General features: G+C 49.5%; 8 protein-coding genes across 8 annotated transcripts; 4 read left to right on the forward strand and 4 right to left on the reverse strand.

The window, feature by feature from the left end:
* Positions 1–2,978: 2,978 nt before the first annotated feature.
* STEHIDRAFT_116516 (uncharacterized protein) lies at positions 2,979–6,335 on the forward strand (the record flags this gene model as incomplete). The annotated part of the gene is made up of 11 exons (XM_007311364.1): positions 2,979–3,018; positions 3,081–3,578; positions 3,636–3,804; positions 4,045–4,267; positions 4,764–4,813; positions 5,246–5,333; positions 5,397–5,575; positions 5,772–5,851; positions 5,957–6,003; positions 6,038–6,237; positions 6,302–6,335. 11 exons carry the CDS (start codon positions 2,979–2,981, stop codon positions 6,333–6,335), a joined length of 1,608 nt encoding a protein of 535 aa, XP_007311426.1.
* A 567-nt stretch (positions 6,336–6,902) lies between these two features.
* Positions 6,903–8,812, reverse strand: STEHIDRAFT_173101 (uncharacterized protein). The gene is made up of 11 exons (XM_007311365.1): positions 8,441–8,812; positions 8,334–8,382; positions 8,105–8,273; positions 7,989–8,050; positions 7,828–7,928; positions 7,651–7,756; positions 7,408–7,545; positions 7,339–7,354; positions 7,235–7,277; positions 7,152–7,172; positions 6,903–7,084 (listed from the first exon to the last, which is right to left on the reverse strand). The coding sequence occupies exons 1-11, from the start codon at positions 8,441–8,443 to the stop codon at positions 7,037–7,039; spliced, it is 756 nt and encodes a 251-aa protein (XP_007311427.1). The 5' UTR covers positions 8,444–8,812; the 3' UTR covers positions 6,903–7,036.
* A 239-nt stretch (positions 8,813–9,051) lies between these two features.
* On the reverse strand, positions 9,052–9,953 carry STEHIDRAFT_173102 (uncharacterized protein; the record flags this gene model as incomplete). Its single annotated transcript, XM_007311366.1, has 3 exons — positions 9,052–9,388; positions 9,479–9,545; positions 9,607–9,953. 3 exons carry the CDS (start codon positions 9,951–9,953, stop codon positions 9,122–9,124), a joined length of 681 nt encoding a protein of 226 aa, XP_007311428.1. The 3' UTR covers positions 9,052–9,121.
* Positions 9,954–10,393: 440 nt separating this feature from the next.
* STEHIDRAFT_88135 (phosphoglycerate mutase) lies at positions 10,394–13,580 on the reverse strand (the record flags this gene model as incomplete). The annotated part of the gene is made up of 9 exons (XM_007311367.1): positions 10,394–10,651; positions 10,729–11,101; positions 11,247–11,461; positions 11,573–11,699; positions 11,767–11,876; positions 11,937–12,327; positions 13,092–13,245; positions 13,307–13,480; positions 13,549–13,580. 9 exons carry the CDS (start codon positions 13,578–13,580, stop codon positions 10,614–10,616), a joined length of 1,614 nt encoding a protein of 537 aa, XP_007311429.1. The 3' UTR covers positions 10,394–10,613.
* Positions 13,581–14,413: 833 nt separating this feature from the next.
* STEHIDRAFT_126480 (uncharacterized protein) lies at positions 14,414–14,965 on the forward strand. The gene has a single exon (XM_007311368.1). The coding sequence runs from the start codon at positions 14,513–14,515 to the stop codon at positions 14,864–14,866; it is 354 nt and encodes a 117-aa protein (XP_007311430.1). The 5' UTR covers positions 14,414–14,512; the 3' UTR covers positions 14,867–14,965.
* A 945-nt stretch (positions 14,966–15,910) lies between these two features.
* STEHIDRAFT_163662 (uncharacterized protein) lies at positions 15,911–17,099 on the forward strand (the record flags this gene model as incomplete). The annotated part of the gene is made up of 6 exons (XM_007311369.1): positions 15,911–16,063; positions 16,139–16,305; positions 16,394–16,448; positions 16,528–16,551; positions 16,622–16,858; positions 16,947–17,099. The coding sequence occupies 6 exons, from the start codon at positions 15,911–15,913 to the stop codon at positions 17,097–17,099; spliced, it is 789 nt and encodes a 262-aa protein (XP_007311431.1).
* A 2,144-nt stretch (positions 17,100–19,243) lies between these two features.
* Positions 19,244–22,358, reverse strand: STEHIDRAFT_173104 (cytochrome P450). The gene is made up of 15 exons (XM_007311370.1): positions 22,301–22,358; positions 22,024–22,220; positions 21,871–21,950; positions 21,573–21,790; positions 21,385–21,514; positions 21,124–21,312; positions 20,898–21,046; positions 20,698–20,816; positions 20,487–20,628; positions 20,392–20,405; positions 19,977–20,304; positions 19,878–19,902; positions 19,691–19,813; positions 19,480–19,623; positions 19,244–19,411 (listed from the first exon to the last, which is right to left on the reverse strand). The coding sequence occupies exons 4-15, from the start codon at positions 21,775–21,777 to the stop codon at positions 19,327–19,329; spliced, it is 1,653 nt and encodes a 550-aa protein (XP_007311432.1). The 5' UTR covers positions 21,778–21,790; positions 21,871–21,950; positions 22,024–22,220; positions 22,301–22,358; the 3' UTR covers positions 19,244–19,326.
* Positions 22,359–22,845: 487 nt separating this feature from the next.
* On the forward strand, positions 22,846–27,421 carry STEHIDRAFT_173106 (uncharacterized protein; the record flags this gene model as incomplete). The annotated part of the gene is made up of 10 exons (XM_007311371.1): positions 22,846–22,957; positions 23,013–23,084; positions 23,151–23,399; positions 23,463–23,553; positions 23,606–23,654; positions 23,877–24,279; positions 24,342–24,459; positions 24,548–25,740; positions 25,798–27,087; positions 27,162–27,421. The coding sequence occupies exons 6-10, from the start codon at positions 24,252–24,254 to the stop codon at positions 27,419–27,421; spliced, it is 2,889 nt and encodes a 962-aa protein (XP_007311433.1). The 5' UTR covers positions 22,846–22,957; positions 23,013–23,084; positions 23,151–23,399; positions 23,463–23,553; positions 23,606–23,654; positions 23,877–24,251.
* Positions 27,422–27,473: the final 52 nt, after the last annotated feature.

Genomic DNA, 27,473 nt, shown 5'->3' on the forward strand with positions numbered 1-27,473 from the left:
ATGATGCCTGGGGACTGAGGCCGGAATAGGCTCGAACTCGGTCTGCGACATGTCCATATTTCTCGTACTAACCTCGTGACTACCCTCGTGACTGCCATAACTTCGCGAAATATCTCTACCTAAACTGATATGTTGGGGATGTAGCCCTCTCCGCTTTGTCCTACTGCAGCCTCGAGCTAAGGCAAGTTACAGCCACGTGCTGTGGCGCAAAGCGTTTCAGCCGGAGTAACTCGTACAGGAAGACCTTCGTCAAAATTCATAGGACTGTAGCACTCCTGCACAATCCCTTTTTTGTCAAAGTGAGTTTTGCGAGGGCTATCCAGCTTATAAAGCCCAGCGGATCTTGCCCGCGACGCCACTGTCCTTTCCGACACTCTACGGTGAATAGCTCTCCCTGTATTACCCACAATGCATTATAGGATGGGCAGCACGCCAAGGAGAGTTGTAGTGTCGGACGTGCTGTCATGACGGCTGTTACTGGAGCCTCGGGCGTATGGGCTCGACAGTGCAGTCGTCTGATCACCGGACCGCGAAGGCTTCCGCAAACAACAATAAATAGTCTGTCTTTGGCTTGGAATGGTCGCAGGGCGGCGGGAGTCCAGTCATGGACCAGAGCAATAATACAACCCGAAGATGACCATGCAGCTCGCCAACCAATAACGTTGCATATAGTGAGACCGCAGGACCACTCCCGAGCTCAGCTCATGGACATTAGTGTTCGGATTACTTCCAGCGTGAAACATTCTCCCTACTTTATCCCTCTCGGAGACCGCACAATTCGTGCAATTTGTTTCACGTCGCCTTTCGATTGTGCAACCGCGTGAGGAGTCCTACAACCACATCTCCTCTCCCTATTATCCTCTCTTGCACGATCCACCTAGGTTCAGGCCGAAAGACAATATCTCCTGTATTAAACTATTGTTCATACAAAATAAAAACCCATTTTATCAAACATAGTCCATTCACTCATCAATATGAATGTTGATGTCAATAAATATGTGCATGCAGCCGAGAACAGATTACCAGCATACTACGCCCCTCATAGGCGTTCCAGTACAGGCGATAAGCCGACGAATGGACGATATTTGATTTACTGTTTACTGCTGGTGTGATGCGTCTGCTTCAGCGTGATTAATGACTACTGTGAACGTTCGTATATAGTCATTGAGCGGTAAATCGTCCGACTCTCTTCCTCTATTAATGCATATTTGGGATTCGCCCGAGTAACAGCCGTGCTACCTGGATAGGTCGCAATGGAGTCGCATCAGACTGCATGACCTCAAAAATATCTCCATTGAAACAGGACGGCTAGACTTGGTACATAAGATGAACCACTTCACCCCGAACCTCAGTGTCATCAGCTCCGTACTCTCGACTTGGACCTTCATCTTCAAATTATTACCTGCGATGAAGTTCGCTTATGTTCCCCTGATCGCCTTCACATTCGCTGCTGCATCAACCTCCGTTGTGGCTAGATCCATCTCCGTATCTTCCCCTGGCACCGTCTACACCGGCAACAGAGAGTCCTGTAATTATAAGTGCCAATCAGTGGACAAATTGGGCGATCCCCTGTCAGATTCGTCTGAGATAGACATACTTATATGCTAGTGCGCAGTTTCCTGGCATTATTACTCTGAGCGTAGTCGGTTACTGATATAGACCTGGTCGAAACGCAGTTACGCAGCGGTGGAGACGGTCTGTCTGTACGATGAGGTATGTATCTGCTAATCCCCAACCATCACTTCCCCACGAATAAAATGGCCCTACATAGCACGCTGATTTCAGGAGTTCATTGTCTTGCAAATGATTGCTGATATCGATGGACCATTTTACATAATTCTAGGAAAGCGGGGTGTTGATTTTGGACAGTGATGAAACCATCTGTCCCAAGACGGCGATCCGTTGCTCCTAGAATCTCGCGGGGCAGTGAGTTCATTGCCTACGTCTAATTTTATTCTCTTTGCTGAATGACATACAGCTGGTGGATATTATGTTTTGGGGCATGTGCAGGCGCTTACAGCTAGGATAAAATATGTTCCCATATGCTGTACCATGATTAGCTCCACCCCATTCAATGGTGTAATTAAGATGAACTGCATAGTTGTGATTCCGGTTTTTTATATCTTAGAAATTCGCGCTTCAATGTAAAGATAAGCTGTGCTCGCTTCGTATCAAACGAATGCGCCGATTGGGCAGGTTCTCCCTATAAGTAAATGACTGACTGAGCGTCGATTCTGCACTGTCCATTCACAAGATAATTCCTAATGTAGATACTCGATTGTCGAATACGAAAGGTATGGCGAACGCCCATCACGTTGCGATGGCTGCGAGATCAGGTTGGGTGTTGAATGTATCCAATGGCTCTCGCACTCAACCAATCCCCTAGCTGTACCATTCGCTCGTTATCCTGTGTCATGACATGGTATTGGTTCTCCTTCGTCCGGTTAGTCTGCTTGCTGAAGGTAGTATGCATCGCCATTTCGAAGCATAAACTGCCCTAATAGTCGTGCTTCCTCGCTCATTATTAGACTACTTATCTGTCTCCAGCTGGAATTTATCTGCATATTATTCCCACATTTTATCAAGACGCCATGGATAGAGGACGTATGGTTATTCCAAATGTCACAGGTAGAATGGTTAGAGCAGACCTTTGATCGTCGTCATCTTCTACGCTTTAGAACAGATCTCCAAATATCATGATCGTCAACGATATCCATCTTGACCACTGTACAGAGTCTGCACACACGGATGGAACAGCACAGCATAGTATATATAAGTGCTACCACAGGCATACGCGTTCAACTCTGCGCTGGTCGTATCACCCCCACCATAATCGAAGACTTCCTTTCGGTCGGATGATTGGTATTATATTCGCTCCTTGGCCCTCATCCCTGCTAGCTCAGAAGATACTGTGGTTTTTTTGATGGCACCTATGTCTACAATCAGTGAGCACCTGTCGTAAATATGTCATTATCAAAATGCTCATTAGGAACTCAGCCCAGAGTTTTAGAGACTTTGGTGAGCTCAGAATTGCAAGGCACAACTCGAACGCAATGTATAACAAGATTACTATGACATAGTCACGACCGCAGTGGTCATCGACGTGACATTCCTGCCTACAGAGCCAAGAACTACGGCTGATACGTCAATGTGCATCTTGGATGGGATCCCAACTCTTTGCTCTACAAACAATCCATCCAGCACGTCTCCTACCATTACTTTGGTATCTAGCACAACTTCCGCATCCACATCGACCTCGCATAGCGGATATGTCACGACATCAAGTAATTCATCCACATCATGGCAACACCTTTGGTACAGCCCGACGAGTACAGTAACGCAGAGCTCTGCATCCTCCACAGCATCTTCGGCGTCGACTGACAACCACTCCAATACTAGTAGTGGCAAAGCAAAAGTTATAGCTGGCGCTACGACAGGGGCGATAATCGGTTTTGTTGTCGTGTTATTGGCGCTGTACCTTCTACATCGCAAACTTCAATCGAGGAGGGGCTCAGAGTCAATGAGCAAGAAAGAGAAAACCAGCCAGATGAGCAATTTCGGAGAAGATAGAGAGCAATGTATGTTCAGATATATAGAGTCTCATCATCCAATTAATAACTACCTTTGCTTGACAGATAATAATGTCGAAGACAGTCAGCGGTCGATGATTCCCACCAGCACACCGTCTCTGATCGAAGGTGGCACCAACATCACAACGTCATCGATTCCAGAGGTTGCTCTTTTACAAGCTGATATTGAGCGGCAGCGACTGCGCTTGATCGAGATAGAGAGGAATGAAGAGAGGTACGGAGAGATCATGAGAGAGGTCGTATCGCTGAGGCGCATGGTGAATACGCTTATGTCGGAGAGAGATTCCCAGAACCCGTTCAGCGATCATGCTGGCCCACCTAGTTATCGCAGTGGTGAATCTTCTGAGTCATAACGCACTGTGTCACCCGTGTCTTTCAGAATGACAATCAGCTATGCACGCGTAGTGGTCCAGTTTGTGGCATTATTGCCGTTTTGACTCACGTCTTCCTCCAGGACGGACTGGTTCCTATATAATCAAGATTTCTGCCCGAACAGGCTCTGGAAAAATGACGACTTTGACAAGAACCTTGAGGACATACAAATTATCGTAGCATTTCGCTCTTTTTTTCCACCGAACTTCGAGCCCAATTTGCACTCGGGAAACACCCTCTATCGGCATAATATCTGCCAGCTATGCTCAAGGTCGACTGAGAAGCTTTCCTTTCGCTCTATATTGGTGAGTTATCATCGACGGGTGTTCGAGACCTACTTCCCATGTTATTTACCTTATTATTTTGGTGACCTACTTATTCCGGTATCCGCATCATTGCCGACACTATGCATGTGAGGTTTATTGCAGCCAGCGCGGACGGGAAGCTGGATATTGAGTCAGACACGTCGACTGTTGACTCTGTCTTCTCCGTAAAGTCGTGTCGTTTGAGAAGAGACCGTATCTGCGAGTGAATTTTTGACCTCGCTAAAGCTCGCTAATGCCCAACGGGACGCGACGATTGGCCCGATCGCAGATTTAAAGCCGTTTTAAACGGTTGCAGATACGGTCTAATGTGCGCATCCTGAGGATAGTCCAGGAGCCAAGTACAAGTATTTCTGCGACACAACACCTCGCAGACATTCACTCTGGGTACTCACGAACTCTCCTCTGGGGAAACTTCGGTCCGACATCGAGTGATATTGTGCTTTGCCTGAACTACATTTATCCCACCTTCTATCAGGATGCTGTGCATCAAGCCCGATACGATTATATTGCACATCGAGGCAATACGTGACTTGCTGAGGCCTTCAAAACTCATCCAAATATCATTCACCCATCATCACAGTACTTCAATAACTTTTCGGCCGCTCTTTTGAGACAGCTTAACCTGTGTTTCTCGTCTTGAAACTCAAGCAAAGTACTCGGCAGCCGTGATGGTATGCTGGTACGCGGTACTTTCTGTTGGTGATCTCTGTTATATCCCTCGATGCACAGGCTTCGAAAACTTGCACATGATTGATCATCTGATGAAAAAATGTCACTTCCAATAGACCTCATGAAAAGTACGAGACATATATAACAATTTTGACTCGAAGACATACTGTAACAGCCTCAAATCCTACATTGTGCTCACGTACATCAGCACCCTGCTGAATAACTCGTACTGAAGGTATGTCGTCGTTACCATTTCGTCTGCTCGCAATTAACTACGTTGTTCTCTAGATCATCCCGAGTTATAGGGCGTGCGATTATTCCGACGATCATCCTGTTCACTTCCGACATCATATCAACCGGTACCAGTACTAGTATGGTATTTCCCCTGGAACTTTATGTCTTCGCAAACGACTTAACGCGTTGCATGATCTATATTTAGATCCGAAACGAGCTGAAGAATGAGGCTGACCGGCTTCAGTATGGCTACAAAGACGAGTGCTCCACTGACGGCTTCTTTGACGGCTTCTTTGAGGCCAGTCGCCGCTGCATTTCCCTTGTCAGAGGGAAGTTCAGATTCATGGACGTCTCGTTTCAAAGAGTCAGATGTGGCCTCATGGGGTTGGTTTCATACGCCGGGAGCGACGAGCGCATCAAGCACCTCATTCAGCTCTTCATCGACATCTTTCACCACTAGCGCCTTCGGCTCCTCCACGAGCACCCCCAGCACCTCGCCGTCTGCTCAATCCAGAATAAGTATAATCGGTGGCATATTTGGACTCATCGGAGCAGTGGTCGTCTTTTATTTTGTTCTTAGATACATATGGAGACGGAATTTTGCGCGGAGGGAGAGAGATAGTGAGATGGCCGTTGCAGGTGCCGTGGATCCCTTCCAAGGTGAGTATGAACCTGTGTACTATACCTTCCGTCGACGGCGCGAACAAGACAGCTTATCTCATTGTATTCACTCAAAGAGTTCTGTCCGACCTCTGGATAACGTAGCTGGATGTTATGAGAAAGGCACGTTGCTTGCACCGCGGGTCGAAACCGTTAGTAGTGAACCTGAACGACCTCGAGTTGCAGCGGAGCTGGAAGAACGACAGCCGTGTTCAGGCAATCCTCGTGTTGGCGAAGCATCCCGGGAATCGAGATGAAATATTGAGAGAGATGTCTGCGTTGAGGGAGACTATACATATAGTCCTATCAGAGAGGGCTGAGCACGCCCATCGCGACGTCAATAGGACACCCAGTTACCAGTCAAACGACCGCGACGGGTCACGATGGTACGTTCGTTTCCATTCAAGAGCTTTCATCGTCATTTATAACACTTTACATTATTATTCTTAGCAGAGTGACTACGCCCAATGCAATTGAACGATGATACTGATGGCCGCATTGTTTCACTATAACGCTTGCATAGCATACGAGATTATATATCACATTGATTTTCGATCATTACAGATAGCGCCGTCCTTTGAAGTCCATCGTAGCGCTCGACGCCTGCATCGAGGTAAGCTGAATCAAATGCGGATATAAACATTCGCACTAAGTTCAACAAAAGTTGAAAGGGGGTTGCATCCGAATCGGTGCTGCACTGGCTACATATCAACTTGCTTAGAAGCCTTAGGGAGATCTTTGGTTTCATGGGGTGAAAAAGAGCCGCCATCTCGCTTGATACGAATCATGTCGATCCTAGCCGACTCCAGGTCATCGTCGTAGACCTAGGATGTTACCGCTGATCAGCGCAATGTCCGAGAATATGAAAAATTGCTGGCTCCTACTCACTACTGGTATAAATGTGGTTAATCCGTCTGCCGCTCCGATGCTCATGATAGTCTCTGATGGTCCTCCTCCATCTTCGTCGTGTTCCCATTGGTGTGAATCCAACGGAGCACCAATATTGCCAAGCCAGCGATCCTGAGCGAAGACAGGCGGAGGTAGCGAACTGGTGGAGAGCCCTTCCTTCGGGTCATCAAATGTCTTCAGGTTGAGGAAAAGACGGTTGACGAGAATGTTGGGCATCCTACGGACAAACAAGCGTTGTTTAAGAGAAGTGAGATCATAGAGGGATTGAGAAATCAGTTACGCAGCGATGAAAGGGCTCGATATAAGGAGTAGCTGAGAGGTGAACTACGCAGTGAACACTAGTTAACTCCAAGGTCTCTCGGTATCTGACTCTGGAAATATTGCAACTTACCCCGGGGAGAAGAATTGCCGCCTACACGGTGGTGCAATCAAATATGTATGATGGGACGGACGTCATGATTAAAGAAAACCCACCAATGCAGTAGCTGTCTCTGCGATCACAAATATAGAGATAGTTCTATTGAAAATCCGTTCTATAGATTAGACTAGGGCAATTAGACTTCGTGCTGCCTGCTCACATAAAGTAGAATATCCCTAAAGAGGAGACCATCATTAGTCGTTTCTCCGTTAATGACACAAGACTTTACCATCTCTAAGGACAACTAGTATGATCCCCTTCTGTCCCTGTCGACGAAGTCCTCTGGCTGCATCGAGAGTCTTGACCATGGTCAGTATCAGGATGAAAATATCGAATACTACTAGTAGCATCGGTATCGCTATGGAAACTAACGATGTATTGAATCACAGATGAAACCCAAGAGATGAGACGACATACGCCTTGATTTACAAGAGGAGATCAGAAGATTTAGCGGGAACGTGCAAAGAGGCTCACCTAGTTTGTATGATCAGATTTACAGCACTAACATCACCCGCACAGCGGGAGAGTGCGGAAAACAGGGTTGATTGTGATGAAATGGCGTCTACTAGGGGTATACTCTACGAAGAAAAATATTGCGTAGGCGTCAGTAGCCTATATAACTATGACGACGAGCGGGTCACTCTCTCACATAGAGATCGAGCGCTATCCGTGATCCTATCAGGGCAATAGCGGCGACCAGTATCACCTTACTCCGCGCATACAATGCATATACTCGAAGGAGCATCAAGACTAAATCGCAACGACCTTTAGCTAAGGTTACATCTTTCAATTTCAGCTACAGGGACTCACGTGAGGTGGTGCAATCTGAGAGTGCGCTACAGATTTGCGCTACTAGAAACACACGAGAGCATCTGCACCACATCATTAATATGGAGTGAATGCAACTGATATCGGTTTCTACTCACTCTTGATCGGTGGCACTTCCGGGCAAGTTGGAGTACGTCTGAGCTATAAAGAACACGAGGAAGCTGTATCGGTTGATGAGAAAGAGAAAGGATGTCCCAGACATCTTTCTGTTCCACACAGCCTCGATTTCCATGGGGAGGGTCTGTATGTATTCTGAGATCCATAACGCTATCACAGGTGGACTCTGTCAACAGAACAGCGCTGCACGGTGGTGGAATGAGAACTCACCGCTTGCTGATACCTGTATAGAGTTACTGGCTATCCTGAAAAGCGTACACAGCACAAAGGTAAATACCAAGCAGTGGCGAAATAGAGAGAAACATGAAAGGACTCACCATATTCTCTGCGCTTCGACGAGTTGCTGCAAGGCGTCCGAGGGTGATAAAGACATGATGGGACCAGGGAGGTCCAGCTCCTGGGAATATGCACCCTCCGCTGCGTCGAGGGCTTTATGGGCGTGGACGCGAATTGAAGATAGAACGTATACAGCAACATCGCTACCGGGCGCGGAGGGAATTGCAACCATCAGGAAGACATCCTTTACTGAACAACGATGACCGACATCACAAGATAGATAGCCAAGCACACCAGGTCATGCAGAAGAACGAGATGAGAACGTGGAATCCACAACCTTTTGAGCGGAAGCGATGTCATGATAGCTGTGCAGTGGATTTTCGCTGTAAGCACATACTTGCGCGCCGTGAAAGCATGAGGAACTACAGTGTCCTGCATCCGCCGTCAGAGAACGTGTGAGAACAATCAGTATGCCAACAAACTCAAGGATAACTTCCGAATCGGAACCCACGAGCGGTTTCACACCGTGTACGGCGCAGACGCAATATCTGGGATTTATCTTCCCAGGGTTGAATGCCCCTATTGCTGAAATCGGTGGTGGGCGTTGATGTGAATTGACGACTAGAGGCGACACCACGGTGAGATATGGGTTGAGATTATCCAGCGGGTACCACAACGTTGCATGACGCGCACAAGCTGAACCAGGACCTATCACATCCTCCTCAATGCCCACCAAACAACCCCTTCACGATCGCCTCTCCAATCGACTCGCCCACACCATCCGCAACAGCCTCAGCAAAAAAACCCTTCTCGCCATGATCCCCCATCGACGCCCCACTCGCCAACAAGAACGTAGCCAGAATAAACACCTCCAGGAGACCGGGGACGGAGAACGTATCAGGGTATACGACGATGGAGGAAGGTTGGTGTTTGTCTTGCGGTTGATGCCAGATTGCGAGGGGGTGGGTGGGTTGTTCGCGGGATGTGAACTATGATAAAGGGATATAGGATATGGATGACGAGTAGTTGGGAGATCAGAAAGTTGTTGAAGGAGTGAGAAGGGGAGGGGGGAGACGTACGTGTACTGTCCTGTCTGGATGACATTTCGCAATATACAACCTCCCCGCATGGCCAATCGTCCTCGTCCTATGCAGCGATAACCATCATCAGAATCTCCCACCAACTCATGACGATACTACGAACTCACCTCGTCGCCTTATCATAAGGAAACCACTCCTTACACTTAACCTTCCCCCCTCCACCCACACTCGTCACCAATACCCTCGGACTCGAATGCTCCCAATCCACCACCGCAATCACCGCCCCATCGCTTCCCTTCAACGTCGATTTCGTCCGCTCAAATTGATAGATGGCGGCGTTGTAGAAGGATGAGGAGTGGATGCTGAAGGGTGTAGAGCCGTAAGAGTCGGAGATGGTGCAGTCGAAGATCTTGGAGTTGGGTTGCGAGAAGGTGAATGTTATGGGTTGAGGGGCGGGATGAGGATGAGATGGGTGTTGGGGCGGGACGTGGAAGCCGCTGGTGAAGTTTGACATGGGGACGAGTGGCGTGGGTTTCGATGAGGTGGTCTTGTCTGCTAAACGCACGGGATTTGTGTTGACTGGACACAGAGAAGAGTCAAAGCCGTCGAAAGAAGACGAATGGGAAGATCTCACTAGCGTGCGTCCTGAGGCAAATATATGTAGGGTCATCGTCATTGGCAATCCACACCGCCATCACCGCCATCACCAACACTGAATTCGGAATGCCGACGTTTCATCATGAAGTTCAGACTAGAAGATGAGTATAACCAATACCCCCTGCTTCTGAGCAAGGCATCGCACATCATGCAGTGCACCAGTCGTCGGCGTCCTCAACGAGGGCAAACACAGTCTGAACATCAACGCCTACGCTCGGCGTGGGGCCACCGGCGTAAAATATTGAGCGCCGGTGTACGCTGATCACGATCAACACCGAGCAGCCTCGAGAAGAGTCTCAGGCAAGCCCTCCAAAGAAGCGGAGCACGTTCGATTACAACAAACTACAACGACAGTCCCCTCCAAAAATTACAAGCATGAGCACATTCTAATCTGTTCAGATCCGCACCTTCGGTCCCATTCTATAGCTATGGTTGATATACAGCTTCTTCTTTTTCTCGTGACTTACACTCTTCTGCATTTGTCTATCGTGTGTGGTCGTCCATCGTCTATCGTGTCTTAAGATTGGGCAGCGAGGAGCGAGCGGCCGGTCATTTCTATCGTAAAAAAAAGGCGTCAGTTCATAACATCGAGACCCATTGTGTAAACGCAAGGCGAGATAATAGAAACGCACCCTCCGGTTGGTCCAAACCCAGCAAAGCCAACACCGTCGGGGCAACATCACACAACGCCCCCTCCTCTTCATCCTCCTCCACCACCTTCGCCTTCGCCTTCTCTCCCTCCTTCCCGGCCTTCCCACCCGTCTTATCCTCCGTAAACTTAAACTTCTTCGGGTCGCCCGTCATGATGAACGGAACCGGATTGGTCGTATGCGCCGTATGCGGGTTCCCGTTCGCAGGGTTGATCATTTGTTCTGCGTTACCGTGGTCGGCGGTGATGAGAAGGATGTAGCCCGCTTCTTGGCAGGCTTTGTAGACTGTGCCGACGGCGGCGTCGGTGTGGCCGATGGCTTCGACGGCGGCGTCGTAGATGCCTGTGTGGCCGACCTGTATGAACATCCATGTCAGCGCGTTATCCCACATAATCACATCGATTCACGAATACGAAGAGAATGGATGGATGAAGACGGTCCGCGAATGGGCGATGGGGGAGGGTGGATTTGAAAGTGCAGAAAGAGAAAGAGAAACGAACCATATCCGGCGGGGCGAAATTGCACATCACGAACTCGTGCGTGTCAGCCTTGACGACCTCCGCGACCTTATCCGCCACGGCCTGCACGGACATCGATGGCTGTTTGTCGTAGGTCGCGACTTTGGGTGAGGCGATCATGTGGCGCTCTTCGTTCTCGAATTGTTTTTCGACGCCGCCGTTGAAGAAGAAAGTGACGTGGGCGTATTTCTCGGTCTCTGAATATTAGGGGAGGGGGTGGGAGGGAGGTGGGAGGGAGGTGGGAGGTGAGATGTCAGCGAGAGGGGGTGGGTGGAGGACGAGGACGAGATGACAGGAAGCGAACGTACCGGCGATGTGAGCCTGCTTAACGCCCTTCTTGCCGAGCCATTCGGCGAGGACGTTGGTCATGGCCTGGGGAGGGAAAGCGACAGGGAAGGGGAACTCGGCGTTGTAGCGCGACATGGTGGTGATATGCTGCACAAGGCAGAGTTAGTGTCATGATAATGATACCACCGTAGACCATGATGAGGGGGAAACGTACGAGGTTTTTGGGGACGTCGACCTCCATGGGTTTGTCCGGAAGCCCAAAGACGCTGGCGATCTCCCGCATACGGTCGGAGCGGTAGTTGAAGAAGAACAAGGTGTCGTCGTCTACCACCACCATCAGTAAACCACGATATATGCGCTGAGATGTCAGTCAAAAAAACTCACCCTTGATCCTACTCTCACTCCCACCAAGCACGATCGGCTTCAAAAACTCATCCGTCTCATCCCTCTTATACGCCTCCTCAATACTCTTCACCAGATCCTCGCTCTTCTCCCCCTCTCCCTTAACAAGCCCATCAACCGCGATCTTCACCCTCTCCCACCTCTTATCCCTATCCATAGCATAATACCGTCCGACGGCGGTCGCGACGGTCCCGATCTTCTCCTTCTCGATGAAGGCGAGGAGATCCTTGGCGTATGTCGCGGAGGAACGGGGTGCGGTGTCGCGGCCGTCGCCGAAGAAGTGGACGTAGACGTGGGGGACGCCGATTTCTTTGGCGGTTTCGAGCAGGGCGTAGAGGTGGTTGATGTGCGAGTGGACACCGCCGTCGGAGACCTGGAGAGGGAGGACTAGTTAGTCCAATGAATGTTGGAACCCAGATGCGGAAGAAATAGAGAGAAAGTAGCGGGAAAATCGTGAGAAGTTTATTTTTGGACTCGTCGAAGCCCCTATTTCCTTCTGCAGCCCGAGGGCTACTGCTAGTGAGGAGTGCGCTTGTTGCTCGCGACGCAGATACACATTCAACAACAAGGTTGAGAGCGCACGGCTGGGAATAAAACAGATCCCACGTCGTACGTGATCCATGGACAGGTCCATCTGCGGCGAGTCTGAAACTCGTAAGAGTGGCCAGTAATAGCTCCGACGGTTTACTTCAATCAGATTATGTTGGAATTGTTCTCCAAGCATGACACTGCGCGATGGAACACGACCCAAAGGGAGGACACGAACACCACAATTCCTATTCCACGGAGACAGTATACGTCCAACGGCCAGTCGTCGTGTGGCGTAACCCTGCGCCCGTAACAATGTGGCGCCACGAACGTGGGCGACGAAACAGCTGGGATACGAGCGCTTTGGGGATATGGGATGAGGCCCCTCTCGTACCACTCTATGTCATCTCAGTGAGCAAGTCCCTGCGAGGCCGCGCTCGACGCGGAGGTCTGCGCCACATTCAAATACAGATTACGGTCGCAGACCATCGATAGCGGTCTCCGCTTCGCACTCCATCCTCCAGCTCTCCCACCAAGACCACCGATACCAGCATACACATAAAGACGGAAAAAGAAGAAGACAAAAAAGAGAGAGGAGAGAGAACGTACCAAACCAAGAAGATGCAGCCGTCCGTTGGTCTCTTTCGCATGCTTGAAGCTCGCAACGATCGTCTCGTTCTTATGGAACTGCCTCTTCTTAATGGACACATCGATCCTCACGATATCCTGCCAGACAACACGGCCAGCGCCGATGTTTAAATGCCTATTGTCACTGTATCAGTCGAAATTCGTACAGGCCCGAAGACAGCAGAGTGGAAACGCACCCGACTTCAGAGTTGCCCATCAAGCCTTCGCTGAGACCGACCGCCGTTCCGTGAGCAGCGAGCGTACGATACGAGTGTTCTGCTCCGATGGTGTCCATGTTGGTCGTCGTGCCAGCAGAGATGGCATCGCCCTTTCCACCTTTTTCTGGCGCAACACCCCATCCATCGTGGACGCTATCATCGTCAACGTTAGCATCTCTCCGAACACTACAATAACCTGTTCAAGGAAAAACAGTACACACATGAGGCAGACCTTGTTCTTGACTTGGACCATAGTTTTTGGTGAGTGAGAGGATAAAAAGTGATGGAGATGGATGGTTGCGGAAGTGAAGACAATTTATGGTGATGCGCCCATGCGTTGTCCGTGGCGGCGCCGACGCCCGCTGATTAGATTAGATTGAGGTTCCCCGAGTCGCCCCGCGTCGCCACATCTCGCCACATCTCGCCTCTTCTTCTGGCCGTCGTCATTGCACAATGCATAAGCCTCCCTAGCTCGAGGACGGCCTCGACGTTGAGGAAATAGGTATGCGGGGCTCCACACTCAAAGTGCGGTTGGCCGCTTTTTGAGCAGCATCTGCATAACCAGGACTTGTCGGCACGACACGTCCACACGCCCTATGACTCCAGGACACATCGACGACTTCATCCTGGCCAGCGATGCTCTCCTGTGGATGTTTTGCTGTGGACTACTTTCTTTACCTTCCGAGGTCCTGGAGAGTGTCATAGTGCTGGTACATCTAAGACCTGGAGGGGCTTCACCAAGGCGGAATCGACCACGCGCCGATGGATATATAATACGCAAATCAGGGTTCAACGTCATCTCTACCGTCGACGGACACGCCATCCTCCACGTCGATACTAATCAAGGTACGAGGAGACATACGAGCACCGGATATCGGAGGGTACGGGGAGTAGCTCAAAGAGGGGATTGAGCGTGCCATGGGAAATAGTCGTCGATGTCTGAGGTGAGTTCCCACTTTCCCGCAGCCTCGGTATAACTGGGACGGCATGGGTACCGCATCGGTCATATTTTGCACTGTGTCTGGTGCTCATACTCCATCCTCGATATTTGGCTACGATTTAAGGAGGCAACCTCGAGGGGTAAACGTACCCAATCATCTTCACTTCTTACTTTCGGCTAAGCAGCTATCTTGCAGCGTCAACTTCGCCACCACATCATCGTGGGCTATCCGATAGGGCCCCGCGATGAATGGAATGGGCCTATCCGCCCATTGCGTAGATGGATATGTCAATGACCTGTGTGCATACTTTGGTGCTCTTTGCTGGTACGAACAGACTTCTGCTCGGATTGTATCGTTCGGGACTCTTGCACTGATTTCTTGCACAAACGAGCCTGAGACAAACGTTGTGATGCCTCGCGTTCTTCATGTGCTAATGTCTGCTATGGAGGTTATATCGAGCATGTTGGGTTCGCGAGAATCCTGGCACACTGCTGCCACCTTGTATTTGACATGGACAGTCGCTCATGATGTCTCTTGGTGGTGCTCAACCGCTGGCGGGCAAACGCTCTTAGTTATATACCCCAGCATGTCAATGTGACGGCTGCACTTAGACTAACACAGGGTACTTATATTGATCCGCGGGCGGATCAGACTATGGACGGTTCTCTACATGCTATGCTATAGACATGAACTTACCCACAGATCTCCACTGCACCCTATTCACGTCGCGTTCTGTGACCGACGGCAATGATGATCCCCAACTACGACCCTTTTATCACATTCCATCGAGTGGAGAACAATGTAACGGTGAACTTCCCCACAGCGCAGCTGTTCACGTCAGCCCATTCTTGAGCATGAGAACAGGGATAAATTCGTTATCGCTTGGCTTCTACAAATCGACTTCGATAGTTCCTCTGTACGGACACCAGATAAAGAGTCTAACAGCGGAGGTGATGTAGCACCAGAGGGGCTGCCATGTATGAGAGTTCAAAATAAGGACCATCGACCCGAAAGACGTCTAGCCTTTCAGGCGAACACTTTGAATCACGACGGAATCTGCTGTATTCGCTCTGCGTCGGCCCACCAAATATCTTTACCTTCGATGCATTCCTGTGGCTGACACGGAGCCAGAAGAAGACGAGGTAGACACGGGGATTGTGACTAGTTGTAACCACAGCGATGCAGAGCAGTACAGAGCAGACAGACCTTTATCCGTCCCTGTCGTCGGATCCGTCGACTGACGTAAATCATGCTGCCCTGTTCAAGTACTATCATTCGGCTTATGATGCACGTACGCGTATATACTAATGCACGAACCGAGTTACACTCCCAACTGTCGCCATTCTTGGGATGAGATGCTCCAGACAAGCGTCTCATTGCATGGATTCCAAGCATATTCACTCTCGACAGTGATGCACGTACTCGGAATGTTTTGCCAAGCAAACATACCCAACGTACATTTCCTGCCTTCAATGGCTCTGTGCATGTATGAAGCCATACATTGAGCAATCATGACTATCGTTTTTCGGCCCCTTACTCGCTGATACTTGTATAAATAACACGATCCATCGCTCTCTGCTTGCCTCGTCCTTTTTCGTCTCTACAAGCACCATCTCCACTTCAGTGAATCATATTCCACAGCATGTCGACTCAACAGGCCGCATCCTTGACGATACGTCCCCTGATTCCCGATGGTGTATACACCATCCGTCAAGATGGGAACCTCCTCACGTCGGACCCTGATGGTTGTTACGTTTCCACCCAGACTGAACAAACTTCTGGTTCTGCCCAGAAGGTTCGTCTCATCCTACTTCAAACAATCTGAGCCATACCATAAATCGATTATACAATTTTCTACGCTGCGATTTAGTGGAACATCAAGTATAATACGGCCAGCCGTACCTACACCATCACCAACGTTCAATACAAGACTTCGGTCAACCGCAAGGACGGGCAGAAGGACAGTGTCTTCGCGAAGGATGCGGAGACTAAGTGGCAGGTCGTATCGGATCATGATGGGCAGAACGATAAGTTCATGTGAGTTTCATGTCGCGTCCTTAGAGGGGACATTGAGAGAGTACTGCATATACTGACTGTCATTGCCTCCCTATCTGCTTTGGGACAGGATTGGCCTTTGGGATGCGGATATACCTGAGTGGCTGGACAATGAGAACAGTTCGGTACGCGCTCTTCGTGTTTACCTCGCACCTCGACTTGCATGAGGTCTACTTATATTCACCCATGTCTTCGTCGACTTAGGTTACTCTCCGCAGCCGTGACCCGGTATTTACTCTCTTTTGCCACAATCTCCCCACCTCCATCACACTGAGCTACCAATTCCCTACCCATCCAGGCCACCCGTCGCGACAAACAGCGCTGGACCCTCGATCTCAAAGAACTTTCCGCTACTCAGCCTTCTGTCGATCCCAAGCCTACAAGTGACTCTGTCCACGATTCATTCAGTCGCCTGAAGAGCGGGGGTTATTATTCGCTTATAAACGTGCAGACGGGGGATGATCTTATTGTTTGGACGAAGGATCCTAAGGTGTCGATGTGGACGAATCCGGATAGGAGCAAGCCGAGTGCTCAGGTTAGTAGAGCCCCGTGCTACTGGCTTTCATATTGCATCGATATCTTTACTGACTTCCGGATTAACGTTGCTTGCTACATATGTGCAGTGGAAATTGAACTTCAGTTCCGGTGGAAACGTCCAAATCACGAGTTCCCAAAACTCGCGTACCCCGCGCTTCCTGTCCTCATCGGGCCTCAGCACGACGGCCACTGAATGTCAATTGAAGTCGTGCGACGGACAGGATGAGACGTTCATGTAATTATTCTTCTTTGCTTTCGAGAGTGTTGCTAGCTAGCTGACGGCGGTCGATGATAGTATCACTGTGAGTAAGGAGAGTAAGATTGTTTTGGCCGACCGTGGGCCGAGGGGAAGCAACGATAGATACGTGAGTCGATATGATATTGCCCTTGGTGTTGCTTGCGGCTGACCACTCCCGTCGTTCTATACCAACACTCAATCTGGACTTATTATTGTTCCATCTTTAAAGGCATATGGCGAACAGGAAGGACAACCCGCTACCGACGCTCAGAAATGGCGTATCCAGTCCATTTCTTGATCGGCTCAGCGCGAGAAATGGACATCGTGTTTCGCGTCTTGCAGAACGAAGATCCAATGATCCCTGGCATCGAGTGTACTTTGCACTCCGTCTCTCACTTGTGTATAAATGTACGAAATGGAACCGTGCACCTGTCTGTGTTATGTTTGTGTCGAATTTCAAGGTTTTATCTCTGATGTCACGTTTTGCTTTGACTGTAATGATATGTTTACGATAATGAATAGTGATTTCGTGACGCCCATTGGCCTCGACATGGACCTGTCCAACAGGCTTCAAAGTCAAGGATGAACGCCACCCGGTCTTGTGGCTGCTCCTGCCCTTTTTCCCAATTCTCGTGCGTCCTCAGCTCTCATCATCGTCTCATTACGTTTTCAATTTTGTTTCTGTTCTCCAGATCGCAACTCCGTAAAGTTTCCGCCCATCCCTTTTCACCAGACTTCTCGGCCCGTATATCCTCGTCCGGCTGTTCCACTCAGTCTGTCACGCATCATATGTATCCCATCCCTCTTTCGTTTTTGGATATTATGTCTTCACTTGCGGATCGCGCTTTTCCTCGCCGCTTGGTGCAATATCATCTGACGCTGGACTAATTTATGAGTAGAGAGAAATGGATCATCTCCATTTCAGCCAAGGACACAATCTCGGTCTCGGTCGCCCACTCCGTATATACCAGCGGTCTGAATTATCATTCCAATCATTTTTCATCTGGTGGCGGGCTTGCGTTGATTGGCACGTAGGCTTTGATTCTTGAGGATGACATTGTTGGCGCGGCCAACTTCTACCGAAAGTTAGGATGGGGTGAAAATTGGTACTTACATTACCCACTCTAGTTCGCCGAAAACGTGAATTCCTTCGGGATGCTTGACTGCGGTATCCTGGTGTTCATCCCTGTTCGGATCGAGTTCCCGGAGCAGAATGGGAGTAGTCCTCGTTGTGCTGCATTTCTCTACTGTCATCTGGCATCGTCTTGGGGTTTGGGATAAACCTGATGCTTGAACTCCGCATCTCAGTCAAGTGAAGGGAATCACACGTTTACCATGAGTTGGTACCGAGAGCGCTCAGGCTGGCGTATATAACGTCGATGCTCCAGCATTTATGGCCTTCACTTACCACCGTGCTAGTTTCAAACTTGCTTGTTCATCTCTACTACACACTATGCAGAAAGCCTTTACCTTCTCGTTCCTCGCATCGATTGTCTTGCTCGCCTTGAATGGCAACTATGTGATGGCTCAGACCACTCCCGGTACGTCAAAGTGTTCTCTGTTCGATGCACGGACGAGGTTGCATTCATACACCTTGTCACCAGCCGAAGCTTGCATCGGCCTCAGTGAAGGGGACGTCTGTTCTTATTTCGTTTGCCCCACTGTGCCTATCAAAGGAGGCGGTCACGGTCCTGTGTGTCTTAGGAAGGAAGGAAGTGAGTACATGATCGCTCTCTTTCAATAATTGAGACTGACTGACGTGACCGCTGACATCGTGTGGCATAGCTTGTGAGCGCGTTTATGATGCGGATGTTGAATATGTTTGTGTTGCATCTGAGGGAGCGTAGTAGTGCGCTCGTGTCCGAGTTGAAGGGGGCACGGTGGATGGGTCGGGCGGTGACTTAGGACAAGGCGGGCTATAGTCGACCGCTGTTCAACTTTCTATTACAATATGTCGTGAATCTTACCTGACTCTCTGAAATCTGAGCCGGGTTCCTTTCGGCGTAATCACACGGTAAGGTGCCTCGGGATCAAGCAATATACATACACATTGAATGCTGCATGATGTCTTGTGTTCGAAACTTGACGCCGATCCACGACGTACGTCGGCTTTCTTCACCATACCAGCCCTCGTGAGGATAACATGCCACTGCAATACGTCCAATTTATTGCATAGCATTACTGACTGTCTCGTCAATTCGCACACCGAGCCCATCCTAGTGTCCGTTTCACTTATCGCTTCCCAGGGACCTAATCAGTGCTGCCGCCCTATTGTCCCGGACTCTTGCTTCGCATTTGAAAGGTTTTGGGTGGCTGTATACAGTCGAATAAGATCAGTATTATGGTGTCTTACGCCAAAGAGGTCATAAAGAGAACCATACCATATCGTACTTTCCTCCATTTCTACTGCGACATCAATCTCATCTCCGTTCTCGTCTTTAGCCTTCACGATATCGAACACTGAGAGCATGGAAACGACTGCGAGCCATATGGTTGAGTTGGCAAGGTGGCGCCCGGGGCAAGATCTTTGGAGAGAAAGCTTGTCAGTGGGGAAGTAGAGATAGACAGCACCGGGATGGCATAATAGCTTACCTACGTCCGAACCCAAATGCAGGGAGCACGATGTCGTCGTTCAATCTCCCGTCCTCGGTGATGAACCTTTCGGGTCTGAACTCCTCTGGATTGGGATATCGAACCGGATCGTGGAGAATTGCCCTATGGCGACAAGCTATTAAGATATTGTCACAGAAATATCAAGTCACAACTCGGGACAGCTTACCATGCATTGCCGACGATGATTGCCCCTACGAAGATAAGATGCAGGCAACGAGTATAAGTAATGAACGCGATGATGGAAAGGGTAGAAAATAAATTGTGCCTTTGGGTATGAACATCCCCTCGTAAACATCGTCTTTGAATGCCGCATGCGGGACTCCTAAAGGTAGAACAACTATCCATCTCAAGAGCTCCCTACATACCGCCTCCACATAGACAAGTTTTGCGTTATCACTTCTGTCATCGCCAATGGTTTCATCCTTATTGTGTTGATTTGCAAGGCTGTAAACACGATCTCCAGGACTGGCGCGATCTCCAAAGTCGGGAAGTCGCTCACGGCCGACAACCGCGTCGATCTCCACTTTCGCACGAGCTTGGACGTCAGGATGCAGCAAGAGCGTGAGGATTGCGACAGAGATAGATGCTTCACTCTGGAGTAACCATTCAAAAGTGCGAACACCAACCTTTTAGAAACGCTGTCTAACCAATAGATACGGTGTGTTGATGCTTGAGCTCACCGTGTCTGCTGCCGCTACAGCATCGGACGTCCCGATACGCATCGGCACACGCGTAAATATTAGTACATAATAATCAATGTTGTGTTAGTACATACCTAAATGAATCGTGGTCATAACCTCTTTAATTCTCTGTTCGTCTAAATAAATAGAACTTCGCTCGTCGCGCTCTTCTTCCTCTTTCGCATTGATACGGCGAATGAAGTCTGCTGCGAGGGAGGTGTTGGATACTCCTGCTTCCTGAGAACCCGTGTGTGAGGTAGTGTCTCAGTGACACATTCTCTGGTAGAGACGGTCAAAAGTACTAACCATGTCTCGCTTCACGTCATCGTACAAGTCGTTGATGAGTTCGTGGCACATCTTCCTGCTCTTCTCAGCAAACGTCTTGAAGCCACGTATTCCGGGCAGCCATTTCGGAAAGTGTTTCACTTGATGTATAATCATGGTGTAAGGACAACCGGGGGTGAGATAGTCATAGGAGATATCGAAGTGGTGATGAAGAGACTCACAGAATGGAAACATAGTGACCATGATCGCACCGGGAAACACGACGGACCCTCCCATGGCTGCGACCTCTTCCCCAATTTTGAAATGATGATCGGTCTTACCATCCATGTCTCGCCCATATACTATCTTTATCGGGAGGGTGCCAGCATATCTAACATGGCCGGAGTATATCATCAGTCTGCGTTAGCAACATTCGTACACAGTAGATTGAAATAGAGCGTCACTCACCTTTTGACCTCATCAACTACACTACCCGGACGATCCAATACTACCTTCAGCATGGCAGTGACACTCGAACGTAGAACGGGGTGATAAAGTGGAACGATTTTGGGACGGAACGGTTGGATGACCATGCTCCTGTTGATACGCCACTCCTTTGAGTAACGCATCGCAGGGACAGCAAAGTTTTGCCCCATCCTATCCAAGATTTCAAGGAAGATCAACGTGAGATCCTAGAACGTGTCCAAGGGAGAAAACTTCGAGACGCACAGTGTGATCATTTCAATCTGTGGTCTATCAGAGTATATGCCAGACCTTTTTTCGAAGATATCTTTGGTTGCTTCGAGAGAATTGAGAACGACAGTGCAAAATCCCGGAACCTGGAAAGAGACGACAGCGTCTACGCATACAAAAGTGTCACTTGAGAGGCTTTTCTGAGAGATAGCGCATAGGCATACTGTCGTATTGTTTGGCCCAGCTCGCAAAAACCCTGTAACGTTGCGTATTGGGTATATCGAGCACATTTCCAATTACAAGGCGGCCAGGAGGTCCAGGAGGGTAGGGGAGGGATTGTAGGGTCCTTAGATGACGATAGATTTGTATGAGAGGCAGAGCAAGAGCGAGTAACACGGAGGACACCAAAGCGCTCATCGGGTCCAACATGGTTAGAACAGCCCTACCGACGAAAATGAGAGCATGTAGGGGAATCAGAAGAGCCTATGAGAGTAGTGGGAATGGATAGGGGCATTTGCAGACCGCAGGCCATGTTTTTAAACGAACGTCTCACTGGGCGCAATGATCATGGCACGAGTCGTCCATGTCACGACCCGAGTTGTCTACAAATGGGTGGTCAATATCGCCCGGTACGGTAGAGGTATCACTTGGAAAAGAAAAGGGTGGCCAATTTACCTCATCCGTGTCCTAAGACTAGAGTTTCAAGTACACCATTTGGCTTTCTCGGTCCCCGTCACTGACGCGTTCCCCGCGTCCTGAATTCGGTCTTTGGCGCCCTGCGGATGTCAAATGAATCTCACCAATTTATCATGCATTCCTTCATGCCACCAGAAGTCTAAGTCTGTAGCATTGATCGGTTTAGGTCACTAGCCCTGGATGAATGGAAGCAGTGAGCACATATATGTCCCGCGTTTAGCATGCTAATTAGACAATGTTGGAGGAAATGACGAACTTGGCACTGTTAAAGACCTCAAAATGATTCCCTGAGGAGCTATATAGACTGTCGTCCTCCAAATGCAACTTAAGCTCCATACTCCACTCAGGCCTTGCGCTACACCTTGCCGTAGGAGCAAAAATACCAAGCAAACACCGAGGGAACACTTATAAGTACTTCAAGGAAAATGTCTCAAGGTAAGAGGCCTTGTTCCTACCGTCACGATTCAAGAATTTATCCATACTAGATCGAGAAGTACAGTTTTCAAGGAGAGGTGAATCGCTCGACATCGAACAAAAGATGTTTCTGTTGAAGGGACGTTGAAGAAAGAGCAAGAAAGAGAGGCCTCTCAGAGGCCTCCCAGCGGCTTCCCCGGGCCGGACCGAGAGACGCCGCCATGTGGCCTCGCCACCCTCCCTTCCTTCCTTTCTGTCTACTCCTGCTCATTCTATCACTCTCGCCCACGATACCTCTCAAGAGTTATATCAGGCTTTACCATATGCACGGACAAATTGTGCTCTCTCATCTTTAATATGCATTGCTATTCAGGCCAGAGATATATAGGACGTCATCCACCGGAAAGGACGCGACTTTTTTTCTCTTGGCCATGGTTATTGACGCGTAGCTTGAACGCAGCTCGTTGAACCCCATGAAGCATATAATGCATCCAAACAGGTACGTATACGGCAATATCAATCTATTCATTCATCTTTATGAACGTTTGAATTAGGAACGAGCCTGTATACTCGGACGATATACCAGCGGTCGCCCAAGCTCCTTGGAACAAGGCTTGCATGGCACTGTACGCCCATGTATCTATGAAAATCATATAGCTACCAACGAACCTGCCCCACTCACTCACGCGCAGTACAATGCCTCCGAATCTACTATGACCCCCATCTCCCTTATGATCGAAATCTCCAACGCGCCCTCCTCCGCATCATCTTCCTACTCCTAAGTAGGCTCACCCTCCCTGTGATGCACGACGAAGACGAAACGTGGTTTTATGTGGCCCAAGGTCGGGAGGCATTGCGATGCGAACGTGAAGTTTTGGGGTAAGAAGACGGTATTGATGATGTGCAGGGGACGGTTGGGACTAGGCTATGGGCCGGGAAAGGTGCGTTCTTCTTCTGACCTCTTGCCTGTGGTTGATGTTTATTTTTATGTGGAATGCAAACAGGGGTCACCTTTGGCCATATGCATGTGACCGTTACCAGTGGATTATGGTGCATAGGCCTATTTTGGAGTGATCACTCCATCGAGAAGTATATGTGAGTGTTTTTTTCCCTCTTCGACATCTTGCCCCTCATCCTCCGATATCAGAAGTGAAGTGGTCAGCAAAATGTATATGTGGATATAAGAATCATTCCAAGTGCGTTGTCTTTCCATCTAAACGTCTCTTCACAGACGTCGTGTCAACAGAAGTTGTGCGCCACCGCCACCATGATGCCTCATCCTAATCATTTCCACAAGTTCAAACATCGTTCTCTGCTTCCAGTGCTCCTTATAGCATCGTCGGGAACCATTTCAGCCTTTTCGGTTTTTATGCGTGCAGTATTTGGTCCTATATATGGGCTAATCTAAAACGTACTAGATGATGCGCATACATCGGCCTTACCCCAGTGAAGGCAATTAGGACTACACGATAGCAATGTCTCGCCGCATTTACGCTCTCGTTCTCACTCTTACCTTCTTCATGCTCCAAAATCTGATGCACCCATACCTATCATAGCGTCAATGGACCAGCTGGACGTGCCGTAAATCGCTAACGTCGGTGCCGAAGAGCTCTGGGCACATGTCCTGGGGCTTTATATACTGATGATGGCGAAGAGGCGCTTTTACAGTCTCCCCTTCCGTACCCCAACAGGCCCTCGATAGCTCTCGAAGTACGCCTTGGCGAGATAGTCGATTGGTTTTGGGTACTTACTCGGCCAGGCTAAGAAGATCACTACCACACCGAATTGCAACAATGGACGACGTAGAAGCAGCACTTGAAGGTGGGTCTATTCGTCATACCTGTCTTTCATGATTCTGCTAATGAACGCCTTGGTCTGCATAGCGCACCAGACAGCAGCAGACATTGGCGAGGAAGACTCTGACGCCACAATCAGCGCGATCCAAAAAATCATCGCGTCTTGTGCCGACGATGACGAGGCCCTCCCTGTCCATCTTTCTATGTACATTGAGCGAGCTGCTCTATTATAACCGGTACAGCACTGACGGATCCGTCCACGACCTTCACGAGGCTTATCAATCTGACTCAAGAGCACTTCAGCTAACCGTTCCTAGTGATCCTGATCGTCCTGAGCGCTTATGCGCTGTCGCCGTCGATTTAGAGGCTCTTAGCCGTCTCGAAGGCGATCCATCGCTCTTGAAACGCAGTATAACTCTGGCCATCGAAGCTGTTGAGGCAACACCATTGGACGAGGCCAATGCACAGAGTCGACGAGAGCGTCAGTATAATCTTTCAGTTTCTCTTCATGGACGATACATCCGTGATGGGGATATATCAGATCTCACCCGAGCAGCCGACGAGCTGGACAAAGTCATCCAGAATGCTGGAGGTACGGAAAGCGATCTTGACCCCGATGTCGTGCACGAGCTGGCTAATATACATTACGACATGTATGAGCACAGAGGAGGCCTTGCCGATCTAGAGAAGGCCGTCGATCTCTACCAAAATGCTCTCACTTCTGCTGAAGAGACCAATTCTGAATCTCAGGGAAGGAGAATATGCGCTGCTTTAGCACGCGCACTGCATGCTCTGTATGCCGCAACGGGCGACGGAGAACATCTCGAGCTCTGTATCACTCATATGCGCAAAGCGCTCGAGCTCACCTCTGAGGACTCTATTCTATTCGCGGATTACCAAAGCTATCTAGGAGCCTTTCTAGGCCGACTCTACAGTGCTACTCGACGCGTCAAGTACCTCCGCGAAGCCATCGAACTGGAACGTGGGTCCCTTCACGCCACAAGCGATGATCACCCACTTCTCGCCCTACGATATGCTAATCTTGGAGAGTCCTTGGGTGTTCTCTACGAGAGAAATTCACAGGAATCTGTGGGATCTGAAGTCATAGATATGCACCAGAAGGCATTCGAGATTAGTCCAACCCATCCATGGTGTTTCTGGTGGAAGACTAAGCTCTCGAGCATCCTCATGCACCGCTTTTCGCAACAAGGCCACTTCTTCGACCTCGATGAAGCTATACGAATCTCCCGGGAGGCGACAGAGAGCGTCTCCCCTGACAATCCCTCCGTAACCATAGTTCATATGAGATACGCTATGGCTTTAGCGCTTCACGACGAACGGGAACCGCATTCTCGAGTGATTATTGAGCGATCATTCCGTACAGGCTTGCGCGCACCTGGCACTCTGCCCAACGACAAAGTCGAATGCGCCCTGCAGTATGCAAACTACGCCGAGAAACGATTGAGTGCTGTCAAGGCTATTGAAGGTTCGTCTTTTTACTGATAGTTTTTCTTGCTCGTAGACTAACACACCTTATCTTCAGGATACGAGATCGCTTTAGATCATATCCCTCAAGTGCTCTGGCTAGGGATGGCCGTCTCCGACCGAAGAATTCGTATGCGAAATCTCAACCTCGTCTCCATTGCCTCTGACGCCGCTGCATGTTGTCTCGCAGCGGACCAACCAGAGAAGGCCATAGAGCTACTTGAGCGTGGACGCTCACTTGCATGGTCACAGGCATCCTCACTTCTCACTGATGTCTCCGATCTGGATCGAGCATATCCAGAAGAGGCATTGAAATTCAAGGAGCTTTCCGCTCAACTCACAGTGTGGAATCGCAGAGGCAGTGGCCACCGCCGCCATCACGACGACCAATCTGCTCCCGTGACCCCTTTGGACCAAGGTCATCGCTTGACCCTCGAATGGAACGCGCTCGTTGATCGTATTCGTGACCTTCCTGGGTTTCATCATTTTCTGAAACCTGCTACATACTCCAGGCTAGCTAAGTCTGCACATAACGGGTCCGTCGTCGTGCTTAATAGCGCAAGGAGACGCAACGACGCTATCATTTTACCGCCTCACGGCGACATATTGGTTGTACCTCTTCCTAACGTCGCAATCCCTGAACTCAAGGCGTTTGCCCTGGATTCGTCTCGTGGACGTGGACGTTGTGTGCGTGGCGTTAAGCAAGCCGTTGAAGACGATGATACCTCCCCTTCAGAGGGTCCAAGCTATATTCATGTCCTTAGCTGGCTCTGGGACAATGTCGTCTCTCCCCTCATTGAACCGCTCAAGAAGTTAAACGGATCCTCTCAGCGCATTTGGCTATGTGCCACAGGGTTGTTTACATTCCTTCCTGTACATGTTGCAGCGCCTTCGAGCCCAAATTCTGGTGAATTGCCCGGCATTCTCGATCATTTTGTCGTATCATATACGCCAACTATTACCGCACTCCTGCGTGTTCAAGAAAATGCTTTGAATATCAAAGATGATGAATTCAAGGCTCTCATTGTCGGTCAACGTTACAGCACCTTCGAGGGCTTTGAAACTCTGGCTCAGACGACGGCTGCATTGCAAGCCGTTCTGCCTCACATCCCGGCACGGAATCTCCTTGTTCTCCAAGATCAGGAAGCGACAGTCGCACGAGTCGTGGAAGAGCTCGCCACTCGTTCATGGATTCATTTCTGTTGCCACGGACATCAGGATGTTGAACCGTTGAGTAGTAGCTTGCATATGGCGGACGGAGGATTGAGCATGGCAGACTTCGCAGGGATGCGCATCCAGCGCGTGCAATTTGCCTTTTTGTCTGCGTGCGAGACGCGACAGGTGGTGCGTATTTAACTGCTGTTTTACAGTAATATGGAATTGACACGGGTTCGCGCTCGAACGTATTTCCTCACTTCATAGCCATGGATATGCCGGACGAAGCCATGCATTTGGCTGCGGGTCTCCAGTTTGCGGGCTTTCCGAGCATCATCTCGACGTTGTGGACGATCGACGACTATACTGCTCCAAGGGTTGCTGCCGAGGTGTATGCAGATATGTTCTCAGTAAGCGACAACCCTGACCCCGGGCAGGCTGCTGTGGCACTTACGCTCGCGATTCGCAAGCTGAAGAAATCGATCCCATTCGATATGTTAGTCCCGTTCGTTCATATCGGGCTTTGATGGATTTAGTTCATGCACATTCGTGAATATATCCGTGATGAAACCGATATCT

The sequence above is a fragment of the Stereum hirsutum genome, assembly GCF_000264905.1.
Source record: "Stereum hirsutum FP-91666 SS1 unplaced genomic scaffold STEHIscaffold_26, whole genome shotgun sequence".
In the NCBI taxonomy this organism is placed as follows: domain Eukaryota; kingdom Fungi; phylum Basidiomycota; class Agaricomycetes; order Russulales; family Stereaceae; genus Stereum; species Stereum hirsutum.